The sequence below is a fragment of the Rhinatrema bivittatum genome, chromosome 13 (assembly GCF_901001135.1).
Source record: "Rhinatrema bivittatum chromosome 13, aRhiBiv1.1, whole genome shotgun sequence".
NCBI lineage: Eukaryota > Metazoa > Chordata > Amphibia > Gymnophiona > Rhinatrematidae > Rhinatrema > Rhinatrema bivittatum.
Genome location: NC_042627.1, coordinates 77,270,686 through 77,297,800, shown reverse-complemented (window position 1 = coordinate 77,297,800; position 27,115 = coordinate 77,270,686). Strand labels below are relative to the sequence as shown.

The 27,115-nt window shown below is 49.0% G+C and overlaps 1 protein-coding gene across 5 annotated transcripts in view; it reads left to right on the top strand.

Moving 5' to 3' along the window:
• Positions 1–27,115, top strand: part of ADAMTS17 (ADAM metallopeptidase with thrombospondin type 1 motif 17) — a 161,260-nt gene that overhangs the window by 77,270 nt on the left and 56,875 nt on the right. For all 5 annotated transcript variants that reach the window (XM_029575629.1, XM_029575631.1, XM_029575630.1 and 2 more), the window contains 6 exons: positions 41–191; positions 9,695–9,796; positions 11,086–11,231; positions 12,838–13,004; positions 18,117–18,244; positions 23,316–23,436. In XM_029575629.1, coding sequence (XP_029431489.1) covers positions 41–191; positions 9,695–9,796; positions 11,086–11,231; positions 12,838–13,004; positions 18,117–18,244; positions 23,316–23,436 — 815 coding nt within the window. The remainder of the gene's footprint in view (positions 1–40; positions 192–9,694; positions 9,797–11,085; positions 11,232–12,837; positions 13,005–18,116; positions 18,245–23,315; positions 23,437–27,115) is intronic.

Here is a 27,115-nt window from a genome sequence, read left to right as displayed (position 1 = left end):
GGCGCTCCCTCTGCTCTGAGAGATTTGTCTGCTTTTGCAGGTCAAAGGTCAGCTCCTGCCTGCTGGTGACCGATCCTAGGCTTCAGTCGGCGGTGCCGCTTCCTCACAAACTTCCGGGCATGCATTACAGCGCCGATGAGCAGTGCCAGATCCTCTTTGGAAGCAACGCCACGTTCTGTAAGAATATGGAGGTGAGACTCTCTCCTAACCCTCCCTGCCCCAGCATCCTTTGCTTCTCCTTTTAAAACTGGATAGAAAGGAATATGTACAACAGCAGGTCGCATTTTGTAGCCTGATTTGGGCTCTTGCAGCAGGCGCCATGTCGTGCACCGGCAGTGGCGTCGTTCTTATCAACATCTTAGGCAGGATTTGGGATTAATATAGTTCGTCCCCGGCATATGCCGTAGCATTGTACAGCCACAAGCACCCTTTCCCTGGATGTGCGAGGCAGAACCGTCACAGCTTCCGTGATCTCACAGGACGCGAGCCTGGGGCAGCACACTTGCAGGATGTGGGAAAATGTCAGTAAACTGGTAGCAATTACCCAGTCACCATTACTTTCCGGCTAATCCTCGGTCAAATACAGATCGCCCTGCACGTTCACCTCCATAGGCTTTAGTTACAGAATTAGTTTACGTAAAAAATGTCTATGCCGCCTTACTGAATAAATTGTCCAAAGCGGTTTTCAACAATTTAAAATATAAATTAATAAAACGTATAATAAAAACACAACGTAAAATTCCCACCCCACATTAAATCCGCAGATTAACCCAGAAAATGGGACAACAGAGCGTACCAAGTGCCAGCCACCTATTCCTAACCAACTGCCAGCTACCTATTCACCCATACTGACCCTAACCAAGTGCCAGCTATCTATTCACCCATACTGACCCTAACCAAGTGCCAGCTACCTATTCACCCATACTGACCCTAACCAACTGCCAGCTATCTATTCCTAACCAACTGCCAGCTACCTATTCACCCATACTGACCCTAACCAACTGCCAGCTATCTATTCCTAACCAACTGCCAGCTACCTATTCACCCATACAGACCCTAACCAACTGCCAGCTACCTATTTACCCCTACTGACCCTAACCAACTGCCAGCTACTTATTCACCCATACTGACCCTAACCAACTGCCAGCTACCTATTCACCCATACAGACCCTAACCAAGTGCCAGCTATCTATTCCTAACCAACTGCCAGCTACCTATTCACCCATACTGACCCTAACCAACTGCCAGCTATCTATTCCTAACCAACTGCCAGCTACCTATTTACCCCTACTGACCCTAACCAACTGCCAGCTACTTATTCACCCATATTGACCCTAACCAAGTGTCAGCTACTTATTCACCCATACTGACCCGTGCAGCTCATTTTAAACGTAGGTAGTGAGAAAAAGAGAAGACGTGCAGCGTCTTGTCCTTGAGGTTTCTAGGCCATGTGTGAGGTTAAATCGGCCGGCTATAGATGTGGCTAAAAGGACGTGTTTAACAGCGTTCAGAGGAGGTGTTGGCAGGGGCATGTTTAGGTCAGGGAAAGGAAACGATGCGCGTAGACGGCATTTTCAAATCCATGTGCACTGTTTTCCGTGAAAAAAGAGCCCATGGTGAAAGGCAGCTATAGTGCCTGCAGCTGCTTTGTGAGGCGGCAGTTTTGAATCTGGCTGCATGGCTTGCAGGCCCACCCATGGGTACAGCTTACTCGCCTGCATCAGATTGTTTTAAAATTGGTGCAAAGTCCATGGGTCAGAAGAACCTGCAGACCTTGAGACTTGACCCTTGAGATAAGGCAGAGCAGCTATTCAGAGCTGCTCTGCCTTATCAGGAGTCATTGGTTTTGCTCTTGAAGCTGAGCTCTGCTGATAATGGGCTTGATTCCAGCCAGAGAGTTACCGTGTTTAATCCTGTGCTGTTCGGTGCACCGTTCGCTTGTCCTACCGATAAACAGAGTTGTGTCCCATCGTTTTCTGTACAGCGTCTAAAGCGCCGAGCAGAAGCCAGAAGTGCAGATCCTGGTCCCACCTGCTAACATGCTGGGGGCTCCTGGGAGACTTGCACCGGGTGATGGGTCGGTCGACCTGGTCTGCCATCATCTTCTGTTGACGTCAACCAGAGATGGGCAAGCTGCTCCAGAACTGATATTAGACTATGTTGTGGTCCCATCCAGTGCCTGCACTCTGGAGTTTGTTAAGAATGAATTTCTGGGCTGGCCCGGTGGCAGCACCGTAAGCTGCCGTCCGGGGGACCCTGCTGTGACATCTCCATCTTCTAGTGCCAGAACAATGTGGCATTTCCTCCTGTCTTCGCTCCCCCGCCCCGGGAGTTATGGATGCTGCTTGATAGCACCACCTCACGGCCGGGTGAAGGGTGGGTTGGTCCCGGATCATGAGGAGGCCTGCAGTGTGAGTCTCTCTCTCAAAGGATTGTCACAGAGACACCTGGACCAATAAGAAGAGGGAAGAGGCAGCAAAGATCGGGATGAGGGGTTTCGCCTCCAGAAACCAGCGTGGAGCGTTTTTTTGGGAACGTGGCACCCTAAGCCTGTACTTAAATCCAGCCCTGAAAGGGGAGGCTGGTTGCTCTAAGGGAAGGCAGGGGATTTCTCCTTTGCTCTTCTCCCCTGCCCCCAATACTCAAAAACAGCAATAAGTGGGAGGCCCAGAAGAAAGGAATAGCACAGAAGGCAAAGTCTGGAGTCAGAATGGCATATTTTCGGGGCGTGAGGTCTCTTGACAGGGTGGTGGCGGCGGGATGAGGAGTGAGCGGTTTCAGAACCATTCGGGTCCGCAGATCGGCCGCCCTGGTAAGTAGCTCCTTTAGTTCTGGGTGGAACTTCTTGGTTCTCTTGATGATCGTGGATGTGTTTGAGTGGCGATTGTCTGTCTGGCTTTTGTGTCCGCAGAGCAAGATGTACAATGCCAGCTATAGCTTCTGTTTCAAACAAGAAAATTCGACTCAAGAAGCAAACGCTATATACAAGGGAAAAACTAAAACGTTCCACCTGTGTTCTTTCTATTCCTAAATCAGCTTCTTTGCGTACAACTCAAGGTGTTTTACAAACAGCATCAAAATATAATTCATAGTGCCATTCAAATTGTACATCATGAGATTTCATACACATTGCAAAACATAATATCGCACGATTCTCTCTCTCTCTCTCTCTCTCTCTCTCGAATACATTTATTTACCATTTAGTCCTTGCTTTATCACCGGAGTGCTCAAGGTAGGGTGCAAACGTACGATAAGAGAGAATCGATAAATCTGTGCCTCTGGCTGGCATGCTCGGCTTCTTCCTACACAGAATGTAGAGTGGGCACAAGGCACGTGGGCGTGGCGGGCATTCCGAAACCTGCTTCTGACTCTACCTTTCGCCGAGGGCTTTTCTGATCTGATCTGACCCGTTTATTCCTGCCTTGAGAATTTTCTCCACAGCATCCACTCTTACGGTTGCGGTAACCATTGTCCCTTCCTCATGTGGAAGCCCACCACTAGATGTTTAATTTCTACCAGAGGCTGCCCAGTTGTAGGGAAGGCAAAATGCACCCATGGATCTCCCTCTTCACAAATATTCTTTAGTTTTTTTTTTTTTTGTTTTGTTTTTTTTTTTGCTTGTTGGAGGAAAAGAGGAAATCAAACCCCAAGTACTTTTGTTTCTTCACGTTCCATGTTGAAAACTTGGAACTCCTTTTGATCTCGCTGTAGAGCTGAGCAGATGGTAACTTCATATGGGATCCATGTGGGACCGGCAGAGACGTGCACGCCTGCCTGCATTCACTGTCTCTTCCTCGCTTGAAGTGATGGAGCGGAGCAGGATGAGGCGTTGACTGTTCAATCAGCCGCCAGTCCTGGATGGAAGCATCTAGGGCACGGAAGTGGGAGATGCTGCACGGACAACCTCGTTAAGAAGGTTGCATTTAATTCTAAGTAACACAAAGGAGAAAAAGACCGTAATTAGTTGAATTTTGTAAAGTGGAATGAGAACGTCGCCTTCTCTGTTGACCTTTCTGCCTCAGTCTGTTTAGTGAATCACTTTCACCCATCTGCAAGACAATTTTTGGTACATTCTGGCTGTAGAGGAAAGAGAGAATCTGACCTTATTTTGGAAATGGATTTTCCTGGTAAAGCACCACTTTTTCTTGGTATCGCTGCCAGTGCTCCATGTCCCAGAGGCTAGGCTAGGCTTTCCTATCTCCTGCTGGCTCCTGACCGCCCCTCCTGCTCCCTCTGGGCCCCAGCTCTATAGAAACCTCGAGCAAGCACGTGGTAGCTCCTCTCTTGCCATGGGCAGAGAGGGGCGGCTGGGCTGCTTTGATTCAGTGCAGTATTTTCACCGTCCTCCTGATTTCCTTGCATCTGTGAAACCTGCAGCCAAATTCTTCTGCAAGGAAATCACAGTTCTGACATGGCCTCAGTGCTAGGAGCGCTATATTGCACGGCCCTAGACCAAACCAGTTGGATTCTTTACTTCTTTCGATTAGATGAGAGTTGTGGGTGGCACCGAAGGAGCTACGACTGATCGAACCCCAAAAAACCCCAAACCTTTTAATTGGACTAAATAGATTGTGCTAAATTGGATAAAAAGGTGGCACCTTACATATTTTTTGTTTGTTAATCCTTATTCATGTTCTTTTGAACGGACTAACACAGCAGCCATGCTCGATTTTACTGTAGCCACGGGAAAATTTAAGCAGCAAACATTTCAGAGCACCGTGGCTCTTCAAGTCATTTCTGTGAAGACTTCATCAGTCGAGCCTCCTGCAGAACATAACAAGTGGTCTGAGAAATTCTGAGCAGTGTCTGGACTGCGCTGACCCGGTACAGGTGAGGGAAGCAGGATGCACGAGAGCAGAAGATCCCGGGGGTCTTGCAGGAGTGGACCCGGAAGGGACTCGTAGACCCGTGGCGTTCGTGCACGCAGGCTGGGCCAGCGCTGCAGCTGCACAGTCGGAGGCTCCTCACCAGTGTGGGTTTCTGCTGCTACAGTGCCTGGGAGCTAAGGGCAGGTGTCATGGTTTTTCTCAATGAAATATTTGCGGTATGTGCTTGAATTTGAGATGGGAGCCTGTAGTTACAGAGCCAGTCACTCATCTCGTGCCCTGCAGGGTTGCCACCTCTTGCGGAAAGAATCCTGAAGGAGTTAATGGAGAAAGAGAAGAGGATTTAAGACATTTTATCTGTCTGCCTCCTATGCTGAAATTTGTATGCACGTCTGTGGCCTGACGTTTTAATATTCTTTTACATTACAGCCGGGCTTTGCTTGCAGTGGCAAACGCTATGCGCAGATAAAGTTGTTACGGGACGCGGCTGAGCTTTGGGTGTTGTCTTTTTTCACATCTGGACAAGTGGGCACAAGTGCCTGATGGAGGTGCTTCAGGGTCTCTGGCAGAGGGGAAGCAAGGGGTGCCCCTGACCCCTGACCCCTGAGCCTTTGCTAGCAGGGAGGAAGGGCTGTAGCCAGCAAGTATTATTCTCCTTCCAGAAGAGCGCTGGGAGACGAGGTTACATCACCGAGAGTTGGCAGCATGTGGAAAAAGCTTTTCCTGTGTGCATGTGAACAATAAGTCCCCAAGGAATTTTGTTTAATCAATTCAAGCAGTATCACAGTTCAAATTAAAAAAAAAAAAAAAAAAAGAAAAGCAAAACTTAGCAGAATGAAACGAGCTGCCGCTGCAGGACACCCAGTAAAATCATAGAAAAGTGCAGAAATACCTAGAAACAGCGACTGCAGAACAGGAGCTTAGCTGACTTGTTTTAAACCGGATAAGGTCTTTTGATACGTTTTTTGTGGCCGTAACCGTCTGTCCAGATACGGCGCGGAACCGCACCTCGCAAAGAGGCTTCTGGAATAACCTGCAGGATATATCGTGGGGGAATCAGCAGTTTCTCGCAGACTTTTACTGCTTGTGAATGTGCAAATGATGCTTGGTGTACCTAATGCTGAAATGGTTCGCGTTCCTGCACGTTAACCGTCGGCCCCTCGAGATGGTGCAGTGCCACAGTTGTGACTTAGCAAATCTGCTCCCCTGCATTTGGGCAATGTGCAGCCGCCGGGATGGCAGGAGAACTCTCAGCTAGAGTTGCAGAGTTTTTTGAGAAGTGTTTCCTGAAATGTGCTTTGCATTCAGTCTTGGGGAAATACCATCAGAAATTGAAATGAATATGGAGAACTTTAAGGACTAGTAAAGCATGAAGACGATTAAAAATGACAGCCAAGCAAGAATTTATTTACCACCACCTGTATGTGCTGTGCAAGTGATCTTATGTTCCACAAGCTCCAGGGCCTGTCTTCAAAGTGTCGCACTGGGACTGTGTCTGCAGAGTGCTCCAGGGACCATCTTCAAAGTGGTCAATGGAACAATGTCTGCGGAACGCTCCAGGGACCGTCTTCAAAGTGGTCAATGGAACAATGTCTGCGGAACGCTCCAGGGACCGTCTTCAAAGTGGTCAATGGAACAATGTCTGCGGAACGCTCCAGGGACCGTCTTCAGAGTGGTCAATGGAACAATGTCTGCGGAACGCTCCAGGGACCGTCTTCAGAGTGGTCAATGGAACAATGTCTGCGGAACGCTCCAGGGACCGTCTTCAGAGTGGTCAATGGAACAATGTCTGCGGAACGCTCCAGGGACCGTCTTCAGAGTGGTCAATGGAACAATGTCTGCGGAACGCTCCAGGGACCGTCTTCAGAGTGGTCAATGGAACAATGTCTGCGGAACGCTCCAGGGACCGTCTTCAGAGTGGTCAATGGAACAATGTCTGCGGAACGCTCCAGGGACCGTCTTCAGAGTGGTCAATGGAACAATGTCTGCGGAACGCTCCAGGGACCGTCTTCAGAGTGGTCAATGGAACAATGTCTGCGGAACGCTCCAGGGACCGTCTTCAGAGTGGTCAATGGAACAATGTCTGCGGAACGCTCCAGGGACCGTCTTCAGAGTGGTCAATGGAACAATGTCTGCGGAACGCTCCAGGGACCGTCTTCAGAGTGGTCAATGGAACAATGTCTGCGGAGCGCTCTAGGGATCGTCTTCAAATTGTCGCACTGGGACAGTGTCTACAGTTGCTTTCTGCCAGTTTTCAAAGGGGAAGTAACGCGCACACGTTATCTTTGAGATTGGTTGTGGGTACGAGGTATACATGGACATTTGCGTGTCTTCTTTCTGTGGTTACTTTTTCTTGGAAAATATGTGCAGGTTTGAATATCTGATTTACCCCCATCTGTACTTCTAGTCACGGAGGGAGGTTTCGGCCGGCCAATTTATGTAGTTAAAATACTTTATCCCATACAAATGATTTTGACATTGCCCTTGCTCTGTGCTGCTAGCACCGTATACTTTGGTGCGGTTGCTTTTTCCGTGGTCTGAGGTTAAGGTTGCAGTGCGTTGTCCTCGCGTCCCAATGCGAATGTTACCAAGAGCTGCAAAGACCTAACCGGCATGGGAGCTGTGCATAAATTTGTGTCTAGACCACCAGAAAGCAGTGTGGAAGAGCTGCGAGGCCGAAGAGAGTCGGATCAAACTACGATGAGGAGGAGTCAGACTACCTGGGCCCTGCTGGCCTGTGACTCACCGTCTCACCATTCTGCCAGCCAGGGCAGGGGAAATGAGATTGCCACGTGCCAGTCAGATCACTAGGGGTAGAGGCCAGAACGGTCGGATAAAGAAGATTCTGGATTTCAGTCCTGCTTCCGTCGCCTCTTTCTCGGTTTTGGCCAGTCTGCCCCTTTCCCTGCCTTGCTGAATTTCCAGTCGGTTTCTCGCTGTATGTATGTATGTGGATAGATAGGTAGATACGTAGGTATTAGTCTTCTGTCTGTCTTAGGGTGCACAGGCAGGTGCATGTATGAAGACAGGCTGAGCCAGTCCATCTTGGAGCCTGTAGTTCTGCTCTTCTTAAAGACATTGGCTCTACAGGTGCTGGGAAACACTTAGGGTAGATGTAGGACTGGTTCAGCCTCTCCCATGGGCAGGGTGCTCTCTGGTCCCCTGGGTTTGTGTGCTGCTGGCGTATGGCTCTGGGAGCTCCCAGGTGCTACGCTACCCGCCCACCGGAAGTCTCCCTCACCACAAATCCCTCAAGGTTCCCCCACTTTGGGGCTACCTCTAGCTAACTGGTCCTTATCTAAGAATAGATAATTTAAACCCAGTGCACCCCTGACCTTATTTCTACCTAAAGTTCCCCACTGCTTAATCTGTTTACTGGCAATCTGCCTGACGTCTCTGCCTTGAGCCTATCTTTAGGAATATGAAAGACCAACAATAAATGAATGGTGCGGGCGGGCTGCCGGTCGGAGAGGTTGGTGAACTGCCTCCGACTGTCACAGAAATGTTGTCTGGTTTCAGGCCATCGCCGGTTCTTTCTCTGCTCTTTGGCGTAGGCGCACTACAGCACGGACCTTGCCGCGACGCGGTGCCCGGTAACCAATAGCAGGACTCGCGTTTTCCTGATGAGAGCAGAGAATCTTCTGTGATTGGCCAGCAGGTGTCGCGCTCGCACCCAGATGTTGCTTGCATCTGTTTGCAGTGCTGGGGGGGGGAGGGGGAGGAGGTTCTCTCGCACATTAACTCCCCCTCCCCGCCTCACTTCCAGGTTTCCCCCTGAAAACCCCGCAGATGAGTTCAGTGCCCGCCGCCTCGCTCACGCCACCTCCAGGAGAATGTGGGGACGTTTCTACCCCAAGTACTCTGCACCTGCCCCGCCCCGTGCTTTACTGCGGGTAAAAGTCAGCGCAGGCACTTTCAAGGGTGGGGAGGAATAACATGAAATGAAACGGTTTTTACGTGGCTGTGCAGGTGCTTAGCAGCATGAAATCTTTTGACTGTTGCCCCTGTGATCTGTATGAGAGGGTAAAAAATGAATTAATCAACGTTAGGGCTTCCTCCAGGGAATATTTTATCCAGTGCTGGTGCTGTAAAAGAATAATTACATGGAGGTCCATATTCAGAGGCAAGTTATCCAGTCGACTTTTGAATATTAAACTTTAGCCGGATAATTAAGGGACGTTCCGGGAACATTTCTGGGAGAAGTTAGGTTAGCCGGATAAGTTAACCGGCTATAGCTCTGGTCGTGCCCTAGAGCCGTCCTAAAGGGAGCCAGATAAGCTGCACTACTGAACATCTCTCCAAAGTTAGCCGGCCAGTGACTAAACATGGACCTCTTTTTATTTACTGCCTTCCTGCATCTGAGTCTTGGTGACTTATTAAGCCATGGCACAGTGCGTGGCAGCTGTGAGATCTGAGGAGGGACTGCCGGGTTTCTCAGGTGTGTCGGGCTCTGTCCTCCAGGCGCTACCTGCTCATTCAGAATGCGAGGATGAATCTGTGTCCGCGGACCTTCAGATTACAACACTGGAAATCTAGTCACAGAGCCAGAGGGTACTCTCCCCCACCAAGGTCCTTAAAATGTTAAAATCTCCACTTTATATGTAAGAGCAGTGCACGGAGATTTGGGAGGGAGATGGGGGTGGGGTGGGGAGGAGACTGGTTTGCAGAGTTGGGGCCCAGTTTTACAGCTCAAAATTGTGGTTTTATGCCCACATCTTCTGTAAAATAAACTGTATGAAGGCAACTGGTGGAATAACATTTGACCACCCGGAAGATCTTTGTGGCACCAGCGATCCCAGAATAATGGCTCACGCCTGCAGGGGATCATAATAGCAGTGCGAATGACCACATGGCTTTGTGATTTGCAGCATCTGATGTGCGCCGGACTCTGGTGCCTGGTGGAAGGAGACGCATCCTGCAAAACCAAGCTGGACCCGCCACTGGACGGCACAGAGTGCGGTGCTGACAAGGTAATCGGGGCGCGCCCCGGCGAACGACTCTCCAGAACGCTAGATCACCTCGCCAACCCCGGGTAAGACGAGCTGTCCCGGGATGCCGACGCCGCAGACGGCCAGGCCCCCCCCCCCCCCCCCGGGCAGGCTCGCAGTGCCAGGTGCTCCCAGCAGGTCACTGCCAGCAGTGCTCACACTTTCCTGCGGCTCGTTAAGGGTTGAGCGTGAAAAAGAAATCCTTGCTCGCGAAATGGGAAACAGACGAGCTTAACAGCGATGGGAGTTTCTCTAACCTCGAGCAAAAATGATTAACTTTAACACTGGAGCATTTGACTTTTTTTTTTTGGCATTGCGCACGTAGGATACAGTACAGGAGAACCGTTTGTGTGTGGTGTGGAAATGGGGTTAACTTTAAACAAGATAAACCTTTTATCTCTGCACGCCCGCTGTGGTGCTTTACGCGTCCGGCGTGTTTGCGTGGCCGAGTTCGCGCTCTGCGAGAGGAGAACGTGTGGGGGTGCAGAGCACGAGTTCACCCCCTTTAAGGCCTGGATTTATTGCCCCCCGCTCGAGGCCCCTTCCCTCTCCTTTTTCCATCTGTTTCTCATCGGACACGCGTCACGTGCGCTGGCTGCGTTTTCCCTGTTGCTCTCCTGGCTCTCCTCGGGCGCCCGGGCCCGAGCACCGTACGTTGTTAAGGTTCAGAGCCGGCTCCGGGCCCTGCCCTCTGGCTGCCTCGGGTTTGACTCCAGCAGTTAAGGGTCCTCAGCACTGCCGCTTGAGGTAAAAGGTTTTTAACCGGGGCTTCCGGAGGGAAAGGAGCCCGTGAGTGGGAAAGGGACCTGTCCAGGGGGCGCCTGGGGAATGTGGAGGACAGGGCCGAGGCCGGAAGGGTGAATGGCACCCCCCCCCCCCCAGAGCATCAGATAAAAGTGTTTCCTACCCAAATTCCCTTCAGAATCGATCTCCAGCCTCCTCCTCCTCTAGGGGCCTCCAAAAGTGAAAGGATAGAAGTAAGTGGGGTTTTTTTTAGTCTTTGTGTATTTTCGTTGCCTTGCCTTTCGGAAACGAGGAGAGTTGCAGATTTGGAACCCTTTTGCTTTCCAAACGCCCCTCTCGTCAGTCCCCGACTGTAAGCGTCCGGGCGCGTTGCTGCCGGCGGCTCTCGCCTGCTGACTGGGTTGTACCTGAAAAAAAGGGGTTTTAGGCTGCCTTCGGCTAAACTTGGGAAAGCAGCCTGGAGCTATTGAATGTCCTTATCCTGGCAGGTCCTCTCTGAGCATTGCCTGCTTCTCGTTGTATTTCAGTGGTGCCGGGCCGGAGAGTGCGTTAGTAAATCCCCCATCCCAGAGCACGTGGATGGGGACTGGAACGTGTGGACCGCGTGGAGCATGTGCAGCAGGACCTGTGGTACTGGCGCCCGATTCAGGCAAAGAAAATGCGACCACCCGCCGTAAGTTCTTCTCCCTGCTCGTGAGGGGCCAGGCTGCTGCGGAGGCAGCACTCACAACCCCATGTCCAGGGCTTCCCAGCCCTTTCTGTTAGTGGGACACCTGGCACAGGGTTCACCAACCACTTCCCTCGCCCTCCCATCCCATTGTTTGTTATATACATTTACTACACACAGATAATACACGCTTGTTCCTTATATACATTTACTAAACACAGATAATACATGCTTGTTCGTTATGTACATTTACTACACACAGATAATACACGCTTGTTCCTTATATACATTTACTAAACACAGATAATACATGCTTGTTCGTTATGTACATTTATTACACACAGATAATACACGCTTGTTCCTTATATACATTTACTAAACACAGATAATACATGCTTGTTCGTTATGTACATTTACTACACACAGATAATACACGCTTGTTTGTTATGTACTTTTACTACACACAGATAATACACGCTTGTTTGTTATATACATTTACTACACACAGATAATACATGCTTGTTTGTTATATACATTTACTACACACAGATAATACACGCTTGTTCGTTATGTACATTTACTACACACAGATAGTACACGCTTGTTTGTTATATACATTTACTACACACAGATAATACACGCTTGTTCGTTATGTACATTTACTACACACAGATAGTACACGCTTGTTTGTTATGTACATTTACTACACACAGATAGTACACGCTTGTTTGTTATATACATTTACTACACACAGATAGTACACGCTTGTTTGTTATATACATTTACTACACACAGATAATACACGCTTGTTATATAAATACACAGATTTGCTGCATACAGATAACAGATGCCTGTTAATTACTCAGATATACTCTTCAATGCATGCAAATCAGAAGTAAGCAGAATGCTTATAAATACACGTTACTAATGAAATAAATGCATGATTTTGCGACATTAAACATGATCCGTGTGCTGAACACTATAGTGTAACTATGGTGTTAGGTGCCGGGCAGTGCAGTTACGTGGTAGAGCTGATGTCACACAAAACCTTGTGTCCTGCAAACCCTTTTATGTGGGGACACAGAGGCATTGAAACTTACCCCCGACTCTGCTTGCCTGTGCTTCTTAGTTTGGAGTCGGGGACCCACATGGAGGATTTCCCTCCCTTTCACCTGCCACACAGGGCACACAGGGCCTGCTTTTCCCCGTCAGCCCAGGTTTTGGACGGGAGTTTCCCTGGGAGAATGAACTTGCAGGTGTACCCGTGAGCATTTGGGGTTGAAGTCACGGTGAACCCCTTTGTAATTATGGAAGCAGCCTCCGTGCAGCTTGGGGACAGAATGGTTCTGCTCATCGCTGGACCTGAGACACCCGGCGCCTTTCCTCCCTGCCCTTTGTACGTTTCGTATTTGCCAGCCGCGTACAGCAAGGCTTGATCGCGCCGTTTGTGGTCAGGAAATGAAGTCCTGCACGAGTCTTGCAGGAGAACGGACTGTAAATCGCCCGATCCTCAGCCTGCAAGACAGGATGTCCCTCTCTCAGGTTGGGGGGGGGGGAGGGGTTAGTGCATGCCCCTGCGGGTAATGACCGGTCTGTTTTTTCTTCATGGTAGCCCTGGGCCTGGAGGAAGGAACTGCCGGGGTGTGAGCGTGGAGCACGCGGTTTGCGAGAATCCCCCCTGCCCGAAGGGGGCGCCGAGTTTCCGGGACCATCAGTGCCAGGCGCACGAGAGGAACGCCAGCAAGAAGAGAAACTTCCTGACGGCCGTCACCGTGGATGGTAAGCTCCGCACGTCTCGCCCGCTGCACGGCGCGCTACACTCTCCGGCAGCCTTTGGGTGCCTCGCTGATTTAGACCTGAGAACAAATTAGAAGCAGCAACACCAGGAAAAAAAAAAAAAGGTGGGGGTCACCAACCACATGAAGACGTGACACTTAAACCCTTTTCCCTCCTGAGGACCCCTCCCCCCCCACCTCCGAAAACACAGCACTGATGAGTGTAAAACCTACATGCAGCACAGACAGCTGGGAGGAGGAGGAGGCGTTTCAACATAGGCCCCGTGACCCGTAATTAAAGGTGCACAGCTTTTTTTTTAGAAAACCAAAACGTGAAAATGTAAGCGAGCTTTCCCTGTCACGAGGACGCGAGCCAGGGCGTCAGCTGCAGGGCCGGGTGGCAGTGCGGGAGTGCAGTGGTGATCCCGAAGGCTTCACGGCTGCCTGTGTGCTTCCAGGGACACGGGGGGAGCAGCAAAGCATAATAATTACCCTGCTCCGACTACACAGGCGCTGAGAGAACCAAAGCCTTACAATTAAAAAAAAATAAAATAAACAGCTTATGCTAATTCAAGTTAGGACGCCACCTGTGCTAACCTGATTAAAAAAATTATCTTGCGAAATGCACGGATTGTATTGATTGAGCGATTCATTGCTTCGTGCCAAACAGTTTCCTCCTGCTCCTCTGGGCTTCCGGTTCAGTCAGAACTGACCTCTGTTAGAACGTAAGAAATGCCCTGTCGGATCAGAGCAAGGTCCATCGAGCCCAGCATCTTGTCTCCCGACAGTGGCCAGTCCAGGTCACAAGTACCCGGCAGATCCCATAAAATAGATCCAATTCCTGCACCTCACTCCCAGGGAGGGCAGTGGCTTTCCTGGGTCTACCTGGCCGGTAATGTGTTATGGGCTTGTCCTCCAGGAGCTTGTCCCTACCTCTCTGTGCTAGCGCTGAGGACCACTGAGCCTTCGTTTGGAAGATAGCACGAGGTCTGAGGCTTTTTCAGATGCAGAATGCATCTCAGCAACACAACTTCAGGCTAAAACATTCCCAGTCTTCTCACTAGAAGCAGGGCCGGCTCTGTTACTCACAGTGAGGGCAGAAATGTTTCAGGCGCTGCCTTCTCCTGGAGTCCCCTTAAACCTGCTCTCAGGGCTACCGTAAACTTTCTAAGGAGGAGCAGGCCAGGTGTCCGGTTCCGCACTGGTTAAGGAGGGATTTCAGGGGCGCTCCTTCACATGGGCTTTTTTTTTTGCCTATTTTTTTAAATCCCTCCTAACTTAGCCCAGCTGTTACAGCGACTGTGCTCAGCCGGGGGGGGGGGCCACAATCCGTGGTTCCCTCGAGGACCTGGCTAACGTGGATCTGAGTCTGGCTATCTGATGATGCCAATGGGTCGTGGCTTAAACTCCCTGTCCTGCAGGGCCTGTGAACGCTGCCCCGGCCGGGCAGTCCTTGGGAATCAAAACAAGGTTGTCCAGCTGCCAGTGCACAGCATTTGCCACCGCGCCTCTGGGCTGCTGCAAAGTCCAATTTCTCACCCAGGATCAGGTGTTTAGCAGCACTTTCATGGTGGGAAGGGCTCAAGATTAGCTTTAGTGGTGGAAGTTGGGCCGGATGAGGAGGAGGAAGCGAAACAGACTATCATGGAGATGTCTCCCCCTCCTTCAGTCACTCCACTCTCCTTCATTTCTCTCTGACTTTAATTCACTTTCCAGCCCTAGTTAACAGCTGCGTTGCTGCTTCTGTCCCCTTCCTAGCAGAGGGAGAGCAGAACGGTGCAGGGCAGGAGGGCCACTTGGCGGAAGTGCTTCTTTGCATTGGATTTCCTGCAGGGCGACTCCGTCACCTCCTCCGTGCATGTGGTCAGTGGGAGCAAGGTTTGTGTTTGTTCTGTATGCAGTCAGCTTTGTTTCAGGGTCCCTCGGAGGGAGCAGCACCCAGGGAAGTCTAGGCAATGGCACACGCCCACTTTTCTTCTGAGGAAATATTATATTCATGTTTATACAGATTTTGACGTTTTACTGTTTTAAATCTAAACGAACTGTGCAGGGAAGGAGGGAACAGCGCTTGATGATTATTCAGCAATCCTGATGAGCAGTTACGATCTAGATTAACCGTTTTACTAACAAAAGAAAGAATGAGATAATGCAAAAATGTCCTGCATTTCTGGATGTCCAGCTTGAAATGCTGGGTTAGGTTATTCTAAGTGCCGAGGCTGAGCTTTCAGGCCTCTCTGGGAAGACTGAAGGCAGAAGTGCTGTAAATAGCGTGGCTCCAGCCTGCTAGGAATTCTCTATTTACAGAATGTTTCGCAGCCAAGCTTAGCCGTAGATGGAGACCTTTAGAGCTGTTTACTCCAAAACGTTAACTGTTATTACGTAGGCAAACGTCAGCTTATGCAGAGGTATCGGTTACACAAATTAGGTATAAGTTCTTGGAATCGATTGAATATTGAAAAAAAGGCATGAATATTCATGAGGAGTTAAGATATACTGAGCGTTGATTTGTCTGTGGCTTGTTACCTATGTCTCGAGATCATTTATAAGGTGTGACTTCTTGCTACGCCACTCGGGGCTCTCACATTTTGGGTTACAGCTGGTGACCGTTTTACCTGTGTGCGCAGGCTCAGATGATGGAATAAGGAAGTAAGCTAACTGCGTGCTGTCTCTTTAGTGATTACAATTCTTCCGTAAAGCTTTTACATTGGCACAGGGAGACGGGTACAAAGCCAGGCCAAGGGGCTTTCCCGGGTAGGTCTCCCCCCTACAGGATTTTCCACAATAAGCAAGGCGAAAGGGAGACCATTGTACCCCTGGGTCACTCGCTTGAAGATGAGATCTTCTGTCTTGCAAATGGTCCATCAGGTCTCTAGCCGGGGAGGCAGGAAGATGTGACTGGGAGCCTCAAACCCATTAATCCAGGGGTGGCGAACTCTGGTCCTTAAGAGCCACAAACAGAGCCTGATGTAGTAAACTCCGTGCAAAAGCTGGTATAAAATTTTAGCACCAATCTTTCTTACTGCATGAGTTAAAAGCACATGGCTCCGCTCGACTTAGTAAACTAACAGTGTGCAAATCAAAGCGGTGTTAAAAATCCGCGGTAAGTCCAAAAAACATGTCAGAACCAGAGTTAAAACCAAAATGCAGAAAATGGCAATAACAGTGGCAGGGAAAAAAATGGCGCTAAGCGGTGTTCCCTATTGGTTGATAGAGGTGACCTAGATTGACCTGTGATGTGATTGGTGGTGCATAGATGTCCATCAACTCTCTTGGACACTCCTCCTTTCTGGGAAATAAAAGGCTTGCCTCTTCCAGGGCCGTGGTCTTAGGAAAACTCTAGATTAGGCATTGCAGGTTTTCTAGGTGGTGGAGTTGATGGTGGCTTTGCAGCTGTAACCAGCATCTCCTGCAAAAACTTGGAAATACAACAATCTATTAATTCTGTGCGTGCCACGACACCTAGTAACAAAAAAGTGGCTGAGCGAAAAAGGGATGCGCGCTGTTGATCTGTTGACACCCACCCCCTAGAGCTTACATGTATACCAGGATAGCATGCACTTTTGGCACCATGCACCAGACAGTGCTTCCGCTTTCGGTACCCACCCCATAGAGCTTACATGTATACCAGGATAGCATGCACTTTTGGCACCATGCACCAGACGGTGCTTCCGCTTTCGGTACCCACCCCATAGAGCTTTTACATGTATACCAGGATAGTAGGCACTTTTGGCACCATGCACCAGACAGTGCTTCTGCTTTCGGTACCCATCCTCGAGAGCTTACAATTTGACTTTTTAGCTTATGCTTTGCTTTGACTTCTGTTTCAAACTTACCCAGTGTCAGCCTTCTCTGTATTTCCTTTCTGCATAATTTGCGCCAGCGCCGTGAAAGGATGAAGGAGTCATGGCAGCATCCAGAAAACTTGGAGACAACACTAAGGGTGGTCTTGTGCTCATTGCAGACGGAAATGCTTCCTGTTATGGGATTACCATTTCTCTCCTGTATCGGGGGGTGAGAGTGATTACAGTCGGCATGCCAACTATATCGCAATCTGTAAACTGCTGTAGGTACTTGGTGCACTCCCTGCCCTGATGGAAATGCGTACCAGCTACCACAGCCGCTGTATTCTGGAATGAGCCCGTGGCAAGAAAACGCAAGGCAGCAAGAAGCTTGAGCAAGCCTGGAAAGGGACGTCCATGATTGGGTTCTCAGATTTTTTCATAGAACGAAAGAATTGCCCTGGAGCTCAGTCTAAACATGCGGTAACCCCGGCAGTGCTGTCCTCGGGTGACCTTCCTCAAACGGCTGGAGCCAGGACAGTCTGCTCCCCTCAGACCTTCCTTTCTCTTCCTCTGTCGCTCTTAATTCTTCAGCTCGCCCGCAGTATTTACCAATCAAAATAACTGAACATAATCCACATTTGCCACAGTGAAGCACCTATGCACAGCACCACAGGGCACACAATAAACTAAAATGGCCACCAGAAATGCAACTTAACTTTTAGACCTGCCTTGACCTTCTCATTAAATTTCCCATGTTAGAAAACGCAAGCTAAAATGTCTCCCTGCTATCGTGTCTCTCTGCATTGCCCTGTAATAGCTAAAACCTTCGTTTACATGAGATTTGCATGCATCCCAGGCTAATCATGCCCCGGGTTTAGTGTGGGTTTTTTCTGCCCTAAAACCCATATTATGTACCTGGGTAGGGTTAGCACTGATAAAAACGGACTGAAAACTCACTTTAGACTCAGCATGACTTATTACATTGGCCCCATAATGATTATGCAAGAGATACATTTGCATGCACTGTCTCATGCATATTCATTGCAGATATCCTGAAAATCTAGTCCGTCTGTGGCTCTCGAGGACCGGAGCTGGCCACCCCAGTTCCAGTCAGACAGATACTGAAGTCTGCTCTTAACTGGAGCTGTAATAGCTTTCAGTGGTGCGTCATTGTGGTTCTGATGTTAGAAGCATAAAACGTGGCGTGAATTCTCAAAGCTCACAGGACGCAGGTGGTACACGTAGGGCGTACTGTGTGTGCTTATTTTTGTGTGCAATACGTTATCATTCTTTCACTTCAGCCTGCTCTACATGGCCCTGTATTTCTCTTTCAGATAAACCTTGTGAGCTCTTCTGTACTCCTGTGGGGAAGGAGGCCCCTGTCCTGGTGGCAGACAGGGTCCTGGACGGTACGCCATGTGGCCCTTACGAAACGGAGCTCTGCATACATGGCACCTGCCAGGTGGAGTAGCATTCGCTTGTTTTGCTAGCACATTCTTACTTCTCTACTGAACTTGAATGCTGTGTGTCTGTCTGTGTCTGTGTGCGTGCTTGCACGTGTGTGAGATTCTGTAGCACAGGGTGGTAATGGGGAAATAAACCAGAGTTTTGAGGTGAAGCATGCCCTAAGAGGTACTATACGGCTGATTCAGTGAAGTGCGCCGGTGCGATATTAGTGAAAAGGCCCCATTAGAAATAATGAAAGCTGCAGTAAATAGCATGCGTTCTTGCACATTAGTGTGGTAGTGCAGGTTAGTGAATCAAACTGTATGTAAATTATCAGTTGCACGTGGAGATTGACATGATTAATACATGGTACACGCTCAAAGCAAATATTATTTTTAATCCATTAAAAATAATCATATGTTCCTTGTACGTACCCGGATCAGCCCAGACAGTGGGTTGAGCCTCCTGTCCAGCAGATGGAGACAGAGAAAAACTGAAAGGGTAACCTATATGAGGACAGAACCTACCCTGCATCCCTTCAGTATTTCTCTGTCTCCAGCAGATTCAGACAGTAGAACCTGTGGTTCCCTAGTTTTCTCTTTCTGTTCCTTCGGGATTTTTTTCTCTTCTTCTTCCCTCTGGGTTAATCCAGATCAAGCAAGTATTGTTATTTACAACTCAAAAGTTTAAAAGAGGTAACTAGTTTGTCTTCTTGCTCTTACTGGGTCCCAGGGGGGACTTGTCCCCTTGATGATTCAGCCTGGGCCCCACTTTCCCGGTGATACTGGTGGTCCAGTCACTCCCCCTGCCTAGTCTGCACCCTTTGAGGTTTTTCCCTTGGGTTCCCTTGCAAGGTTCCTTTGCTTGTTTAAAGTTTTACAGCAAAAAAGAAAGAAACTACTGAAAGCAGACTCACAGGCAATCGGCAGCGTTCTGGTCCTCTTCGGCTTGGGCATCTCCCAAATCTGCTCCGGCAGGGTCCAGGATTTTTCGATCAGGTGGATAACTTTTGTCTAGCGGCCTGGCTTTTGAGCGGCGGTGTCTGAGAAGGAAGGGATGTAAAGAGGAGGTTATATCTACCCTGTTGCGAGCCCGTAAGCCCTCCACCTCCCTCACTTACGTCTGGGTCTGGAGAGTGTTCGAGACGGTCTGTGCCGAATATGGAGTGCCGGCGTGCAAGGCTACGGTATCCCAGAATGGCCTTTCCAAGGGTTTGAGAGTACAGGTTTCGGCCCTCGGGTCTCTCTTGGGGACTGTCGATGGTTACGCTGTGGCGGCTCACCCGGATGTTCGATTCTTCAAAGGGGCCAAGCATTTGCATCCACCTGTCCGGGCTACTTGTCCTTCCTGGAGTCTCAACTTGGTGCTTCAAGTCCTTTGTGAGGTGCCCTTCGAACCCCTCCGGCGGGCTACGCTTAAAGATCTAACTCTTAAGACAGTGTTTCTCGTTTCTATCTGTTCCGCCAAGAGGTTTCTATCTGTTGTCTTGTAGGGAGCCTTTCCTTCGGTTTTCTGATTTGGGTGTCTCCCTCAAGACTGTCCCATCTTTTTTGCTGAAGGTTGTGTCTTCCTTTCATATCAGTCAGTCGGTGGAACTCCCATCTTTTTCTGCTGAGGACGTTGCGAGCTCCTCTGGTGTTGACCTGTGGGCGCCTTGACGTAAAAAGAGTCCTGCTGCGATATTTGCAGGTTACGAATGAGTTTCGGGTCTCTGATCATCTCTTTGTCTTATGGAATGGTCCCAATAAAGGTTACACGGCTTCTAAAGCTACAATTGCTCACTGGCTAAAGGAGGCGATTGCGTCGGCGTATATCTGTTGGGGCCGGCCGGTCCTGGAGGGCTTAAAGGCTCATTCTTTGCGTTCACAGGCTACTTCCTGGGCGGGGAGTTAGTCGGGCTCTCCGCAAGAAATCTGCAGAGCAGCTACTTGGAAATCTCTGCATACTTTTGCTTGTCATTATCGCCTTGATATACAGGCGCCAGTTTTTGGCTCCTTCGATAGGCAAGTGCTTTGAGCGGGACTGTCTCAGTCCAACCCTATTTAGGGAAGCTTTGGTACATCCCACTGTCTGGACTGATCCTGGTACGTACAGGGAAAGGAAAATTGGTTCTTACCTGCTAATTTTCGTTCCTGTAGTACCACAGATCAGTCCAGACTCCTTCCCTTGATACGTCTGCTCATGATTTCTCCGCTGGAAGTTTCTTATTTCACAGAATTTTGGATTGGTTACTTCCTTACCTGAACTACAAGGCACCGGAGGTACTCCTTATATTGGCTTTCATGTAAGAGCGATTACTTACCTGTTGACTGTTGACTGTTGACTGTTAAAGTTTGTTACTTGCTTGATCTTACTCTGGTTCAAATTGTTCTTTATTTTGCTTTGATAACGTTTATAGTGAAGGGACATAGGGTACCCTTTCAGTTTTTCTCTGTCTTAACCCACTGTCTGGACTGATCCGTGGTACTACAGGAATGAACATTAGCAGGTTAGAACCAATTTTTCTGTAAAAGCAAGAGTTGGCTTAATGACAATGTTTTATAAAGTCCCCAAGACTCTCTCTTCTCTCTTCTGTCTGCTTTATAGCAGTCTTTGGCACGCTTCCACTGCTCCTGGCCAGTACATGGAATCTTATGCACGTGTACAAGCTTTCATGTTATCTATTTCTGACAATCCGTTTTGCATAGAGTGTGTAGCACTATAGGCGTTTATTGACAGCAGTCCACATCCGTTGAGGCGTTTCCCGCTGCCACAGACTGTGGCTTTGAGTGTCCCTCTGCTGGAGCTCTCTGCGGTACCTCAGGTCACCTGCCATGATATGCACAGAGAGCTGGTGACCACTGTGGGGCGGACTGGCAGAGTCGGCTGGCACCAGAGAAGCTTGCACTGAAGCCCCCTTTCCAAAGTCATTTCTAAAACTTCCTGCCACCTGGAATTAATTTTGAAGCTGCCTATGACAGTGTTGCACCGTTGATTTGGACAGTGGCACATATGGTACCAATCTTTGGGTATGATAGCAGCGGAGAATGTCTGGGAGGTATTAAACTGTCTGTGGGACTGCACGTGCCACGTGGACCTGGGGAAAGGGGATACCAGGACAGTTGCAACGCTCACTGTCCCCTTCTGGTGTGTGTTGTCTTCTCTTTAAATCTGTTTTTTCTTCTCACTTTTGTGTACATCTTATCTGTTTTGCACAACTTCAGCTCTCTCCTCTTGTTCAGTCACGTGCACGTTGATGGCTCTGTACAAATAATTGCTAAGGAGCTATCGTTTCTCTGGATGGCCGATCAAGAGTTTATTCGGCCAGCATGTGAGCTTCCGCATTGCTTGAGATAACAGCAGGAAGCAGCTGTTCGGCACATGTGTTATAGGTTTGCTAGTTAAGTTTATCAAAAAAAGAACCACAACCGAAAAAGGTCGTGGTTCTTTTACTGTAATAATAATAATAATCCTCACCGCTATTTTCACAGAGCTGCTTGCGAGCCGCTAGGTGAGAGACGAATGTCCTGGCTTTTAGAAGAAGCAGGGGATTTGCTCTGGTGAAATCTTGCAAGCAAACTTTCCATTCTAAGTGAAACCAGTTGTAAAACGTGGATTGCATCTGGCAGCTGCTTGTGAAGAAGGTAGCAGTGGTGTCATCCCGTGCCCCCCAGACACACTGGGCCTTTTTCCATAGACGCAGCACAGGAGATCTTTAAGGGGGGGTCTCCAGCAGTAACTGCTGTTTTGTTGAAAAAGATGCCTAAGGCCGCTCTGTGAGTTCCAGGTCTTATCCACCAAGCTTTCTGGCTACACACTATTGTTTGTTTTTGTGTTTGATTGCTTGACGTCCTTGAACAATGATTGACTGTTGGCCACGTTGTATTGTGCATGAGGCCTCCAAGGTTAAGGCAACGATACTCCCACGATTGCTGAAAACATCACCGGTCTATTTCTTGGCTCTCTTCCTTTCATGCTCTTAGTATGTTTGATTTATGTTTATGTTTTTATATGTGGTTTTGTTTTGGGTTTTTTTTTTTAGAATACAGGTTTTGCAGCTTTTTATTCTGACCTCACTCACTGTTTTTAAAAAGCTCTTCTTGAGCCTGTTCTTCAGCTGTCCGTGCTGTATTCCATGCTTTATATATTTAAATGTATCCGTGTTTTCTCTGTACATACCCAGATCAGTCCAGACTCCTGGGTTTTTCCTCCCCTCCAGCAGATGGAGTCAGAGAAAGTTTTACGGTTTGTACCTGAGGCCATGGAGAGTGAAAGTAGCTTGCTCAAGGTCGCAAGGAGTGAGCAGCAGGATTTCAGCTTTGGCCTCCTTGGTTTATAGCTCGCTGCTCTAACCCCTAGGCCATGCCTCCACTTTACATGGCTCTTCCATAGATCCACCTCCGTTATTCCCGGAAAAGGCAGTGGGTGCAGGAAAAAATAGAAACCAGAAACATGGGCTAGGCACTGAGGATCCAAAGGCCACAGATCCCAGCTGATCTGTGGAACTGCAAGGGAGAGGAGGAGTAGGCAGCCAGGCTGGGCCTTGGCAGTCTTCACCTGCCATCGTAGTCTGTGCTTCTCTACAATCGTATTGTCTTCCAAAGGAAGACTCCTACTTGACATAAAAAGGTTATGTAGGATGCAGATCAGTTTTAAAACAGAAATGCATTATTACACATTGAGGGGGTGAATAAGCTACTAACCGGGACATTCAGCAGCACAGCTGAATATGCCCAGCTATCTAAAGTTAGACAGATAGGGATATCCGCCTAACTTTAGACCTGCCTACAGTGTGGCCGGAGTTAGCCGGGTAAGAGTTTTAAAATCACGGTTTGGCCATTTAGACGGATAATTTTCAGTTATCCGTCTAAATGGCTTTTGAATATCTACCCCTTAGTACTTGAAGAAAACGGTTGCGGTGTCAGCCATGCAGTGCAGTAAAATCTTTTCTTTGTGCTGTGCTACAGAATTGGTGCTTAGGAGCTGCAGTGAGTGTCCAGAGGAGCATCCCATACTGCCCGTGTGTGTCTGACACTTGCTGGCCTATCTGTCTTATCCTTCATTCTCCTGTAAATGAAATTAATAAAATTGATGGTTATCGTCAACAGAAGGTTGGCTGCGATGGGATCGTTGGCTCGTCGGCCACAGAGGATCGCTGCGGAATATGCAACGGAGACGGCAGAGCGTGCAAAGTGGTGAAGGGAGATTTCAGTCACACCAAAGGGATGGGTACGTATGAAGCTTTCACATGCATCAGTGGGATTTCATGGGACGGCAAACCATGCTTCATAAGGAAATTTACTGGTGCACGAGCGTGCAAGTGTTTTTCCTACCTTCTCTACTCTGTGCTGAGAGATTTCTTGCTTGGACAGGCTGATCCAGTCCTGGTTTTTTTTTTTAGCATGGCCGCGTCTCTCAGCTCGTATTTAGGACGTAAGGAGGAGGCCGGGAATCTCAGGCAGTTAGTCTGAGTTCTGTGGTGAGCAAACTAATGGAAATCGCTGCTAAAACAGAGGATAATTCAGTTTCTGGGATCCAATGGCTTACAAGATCCGAGGCAGCCTGGTTTTACCAGAGGTAAATCTTGTCAGACGAATCTTATTGATTTCTTTGATTGGGTGCCTGAGAGTTGGATCAAGGGAGAAGCGCTAGACGTAGTGCACCTGGATTTCAGCAGGGCCTTTGATACGGTTCCGCGCAGAAGACTTACAAATAAATTGTGCACTCTTGGTAGGGATCCTAGAGTGACTGACTGGGTTAGAAACCGGCTGAGATGGAGGCGACAAAGAGTAGTGGGAAATGGAGTTTCTCTGAGGAGGGGGTCTGCCTCCGGGATCGGTCCTTGCACCGGTTTTTTGTCAACACTTTGTGAGTGACATATGGAAGGGTTGTCGGGAAAGGTTTCTCTTTTTCCCAAGGATACCAACATTTGTACCAGGGCGGACAGCCAGGAAGGAGTGGATAACATGAGGAGGGATCTAGTGAAGCTCGAGGAATGGTCTAAGGTCTGGAAATAAGATTTAATGCTAAAAAATGCAAGAGTAGTGCATTCAGGCTGCAATAACCAAAGGGAGAGGTGCGTATTGGAGGTGAAATTCTTCTAAGCACAAAGGAAGAAGGCAGGATCTGGGGTGATCGTGTCTGATGATCCTAAGGTGGCCAAACAGGTGGATAAAGCGACGGTTAAAAGCCAGAGAGATGCTTGGCTGCATGGGGAGAGGACTGGTCAGCAGAATAGGGGAGGTGACACTGCACCTGTATAGGTCAGGATGGAGTCGCTCCAGAGGGAGGCCACTGAAATGGTCAGCGGTCTTTATTGTGAAGCAGGTAGGTGTGGTAAATGCATGGGTACTGTGCACCTACCCTGGCTGTTGAACCTTGACCCCTTTCTGTCCCTGTACCTCGATTTCTCCAAATGTAGCAAAGTAATATAACGATATTGTTCTTAGCTCCTCTGGAAGCTTCCATGATAACCGGGCACCAGGAAGGTGCTGCTGGGTCATCCAGCCTGGAGGTGGCAGTGTTCCCGTTCCAGTCGGGTTACATTGTAAAGCATCTTGGGCTGCAGTATGGCTGCCCGGCGCTGTGCAACCCCAGGTTATGATCATCGCTGACATCCAGCCGTATGAGAAGAAGCCGGGGTGTCCATTTCACACTGAAGCCTGGAAGATCTCACGCCAGGACTGCCGGCAGAGAGTGCCTTTTCCCAGAAGTGGCCCTGTTTTTGCTGGGCTCTTTCAGCTTCCCTTTGGCTTTGCGTTCATCTGATATACTTCAACAGTGACGTCAGCTAAGGACATCTCCTTCTGCATGTCTGAATGGACCCTGCTAGGCCCAATACGCCAGCATTTGACCTGGGCTCCGGCTTCCTGAATGTTCAGTTCTTGCTTGTCGCCAGCTTTGTTCTGTAAGGATTCCAGCCATGAGCTCAGAAATTAGAAAGAAACAAAACACAGTAGATCTGTTCTCTGCCAAAATATACATTGATTTTAATTCCTTAACTGATGATCTGTTTCACGTGGACCAGGGCTTCAAAGGGCCTTGCTGTACTCCACATTGTGAGGACCTAGGTTGGATTCCTGGGTCAGGTCTTCTGCTCCTGGGCCGGCCAGAGCTGTGGGGGCAGTGCTGACAGCCTCCGGGAATCACCGTGCAGCGGCAGCACCTTAATGATCCGGCTTAGAGCCATGGGTGCAGGGTCCTGCAAGAAGCCCTGGTGTGCGGCCACCAGCTGAGAATTGTTGCTGTGATGATGAGGCTAGGAGAGTGTTTATGGGGTATAAAAAGGAGAAACGAAATCCCAGGGTAGTTGCAAACGAAGGATCATGGCGCCAGATTCCCTATCTAGTTCTGTTTTCAACTTAAAATCCAAAGTAGCTGGAAGGAAACCCCTGAGCTCAAAATGAAACAAAAAGCAAGCAGGAAACCGTAGCGCAGTGGCTTACACTATAGATGGGCATATGCTGTGGCTCGGTGTAGTTTTCCACTTGTTACGACTCGTTCAAAAGCTTTATGTACCGGCTGCACAATCTGCTGGAGGAGAGCGCAGTTTCCGAATAAAACATTTAACTTCTGTTCCCAGGCAGTGTCTGTGTGAAGCTTCAGGGAGGGCAGTTAGATGTTGGCGAGTGCTCTGCTCCGGGCCCCCTCTCTTCCTCTCTTCTCCCCACGCAGCTTGGCGCAGGGAACAAGCTGCCAGCAGCGTCCCCCATCTGAGATAGCACAAGCCAGGCTGCTGTAAATTCAGGCTTTAGAAAGCAAGCGTGGAAGAGCGGCTTCCCCAGTGCCAAACAAAAATGTGTTTTCTCTCTGTTCGTAAAGTCCGAGAGGAATCTGTAATGTGTAGAGGAGGAGACGTGGACCACGTGTATGTGCCTGTGTGTCTTTATGTACGTGTTTGGGGGGGGGGGGGTCTGTGTGTGTTTGTGGCAGGGCGCCTCCGATAGTAAAGGCAATGGGGATTTTTTTTTGGGGGGGAGGGTCTGTTCTCGAAAACCACTGGCCCAATGTTTCTGGTTTTCAGATTCATCTGGGATACTCCCATTTTCTTCCAGTGAACCAAATTTGGTGACTTAGTCTGCTCCCAGATGGACAGACTGATCTGGAGCCCTTTTATGCACCTCTCCTTGTTGGCAAAGCATAAAAAGAGCAAGGCTTCAGGAGTAAGGTACGTTTTCAGGAAACACTGCAGGACCCACCCAGGGCAGCATCTTTGCTGTCTGCACAGACGGTGGATTGTTCCGTCCCTGGCGAGCTGCCAAGCCTTGAAGAGATGCCGTCCCATCCAGCCCCGCTTCCACTTCCATTTAGGGTTAATATCAAAATGAAGAATTAAGGACATAGGCTTGCCATACTGGGTCAGACCAAAGGTTCCAACCAGCCCAGTATCCTGTTTCCAACAGTGGCCAATCCAGGACACAAGTACCTTGCAGGATCTCAAGGGGGTAGATCGATTCCAAGCCTCTTATCCCAGGGATAAGCAGTGGATTTCCTCAAGTCCACTTAATAAAGGTTTATGGGTTTTTTTCCTCCCCGAATTTGTCCATTATGAAACAAACATTTGTAAATGAAACAGTTGGTTTGGCAGATGGCACGGCGTAATTTACACTTGCATTTTTTTTTGTGCCTAAAGGCAATTACTTTTAAGCAAAATAGAAGTTCTTTGGTCCTGTTCATTCATTTTGTTATTAAGTATTGGCCGAGCAGCTTCCGGACGCCGGCACTTCGTTTGGTGCCATCACAGTGAATTCTGCGGACCAGGTGGGAAAAGCCTTAATAAAATGCAGGCAGGAAGGACACATCCTGAAGTGCCAAGGACTCACAGCATTCATGATGCACAAAAACGTTCAAACTGAAGATACCACAGCTCCAGCAAGGAAGTGACAGACACGAAACTCAAGGAAATGTG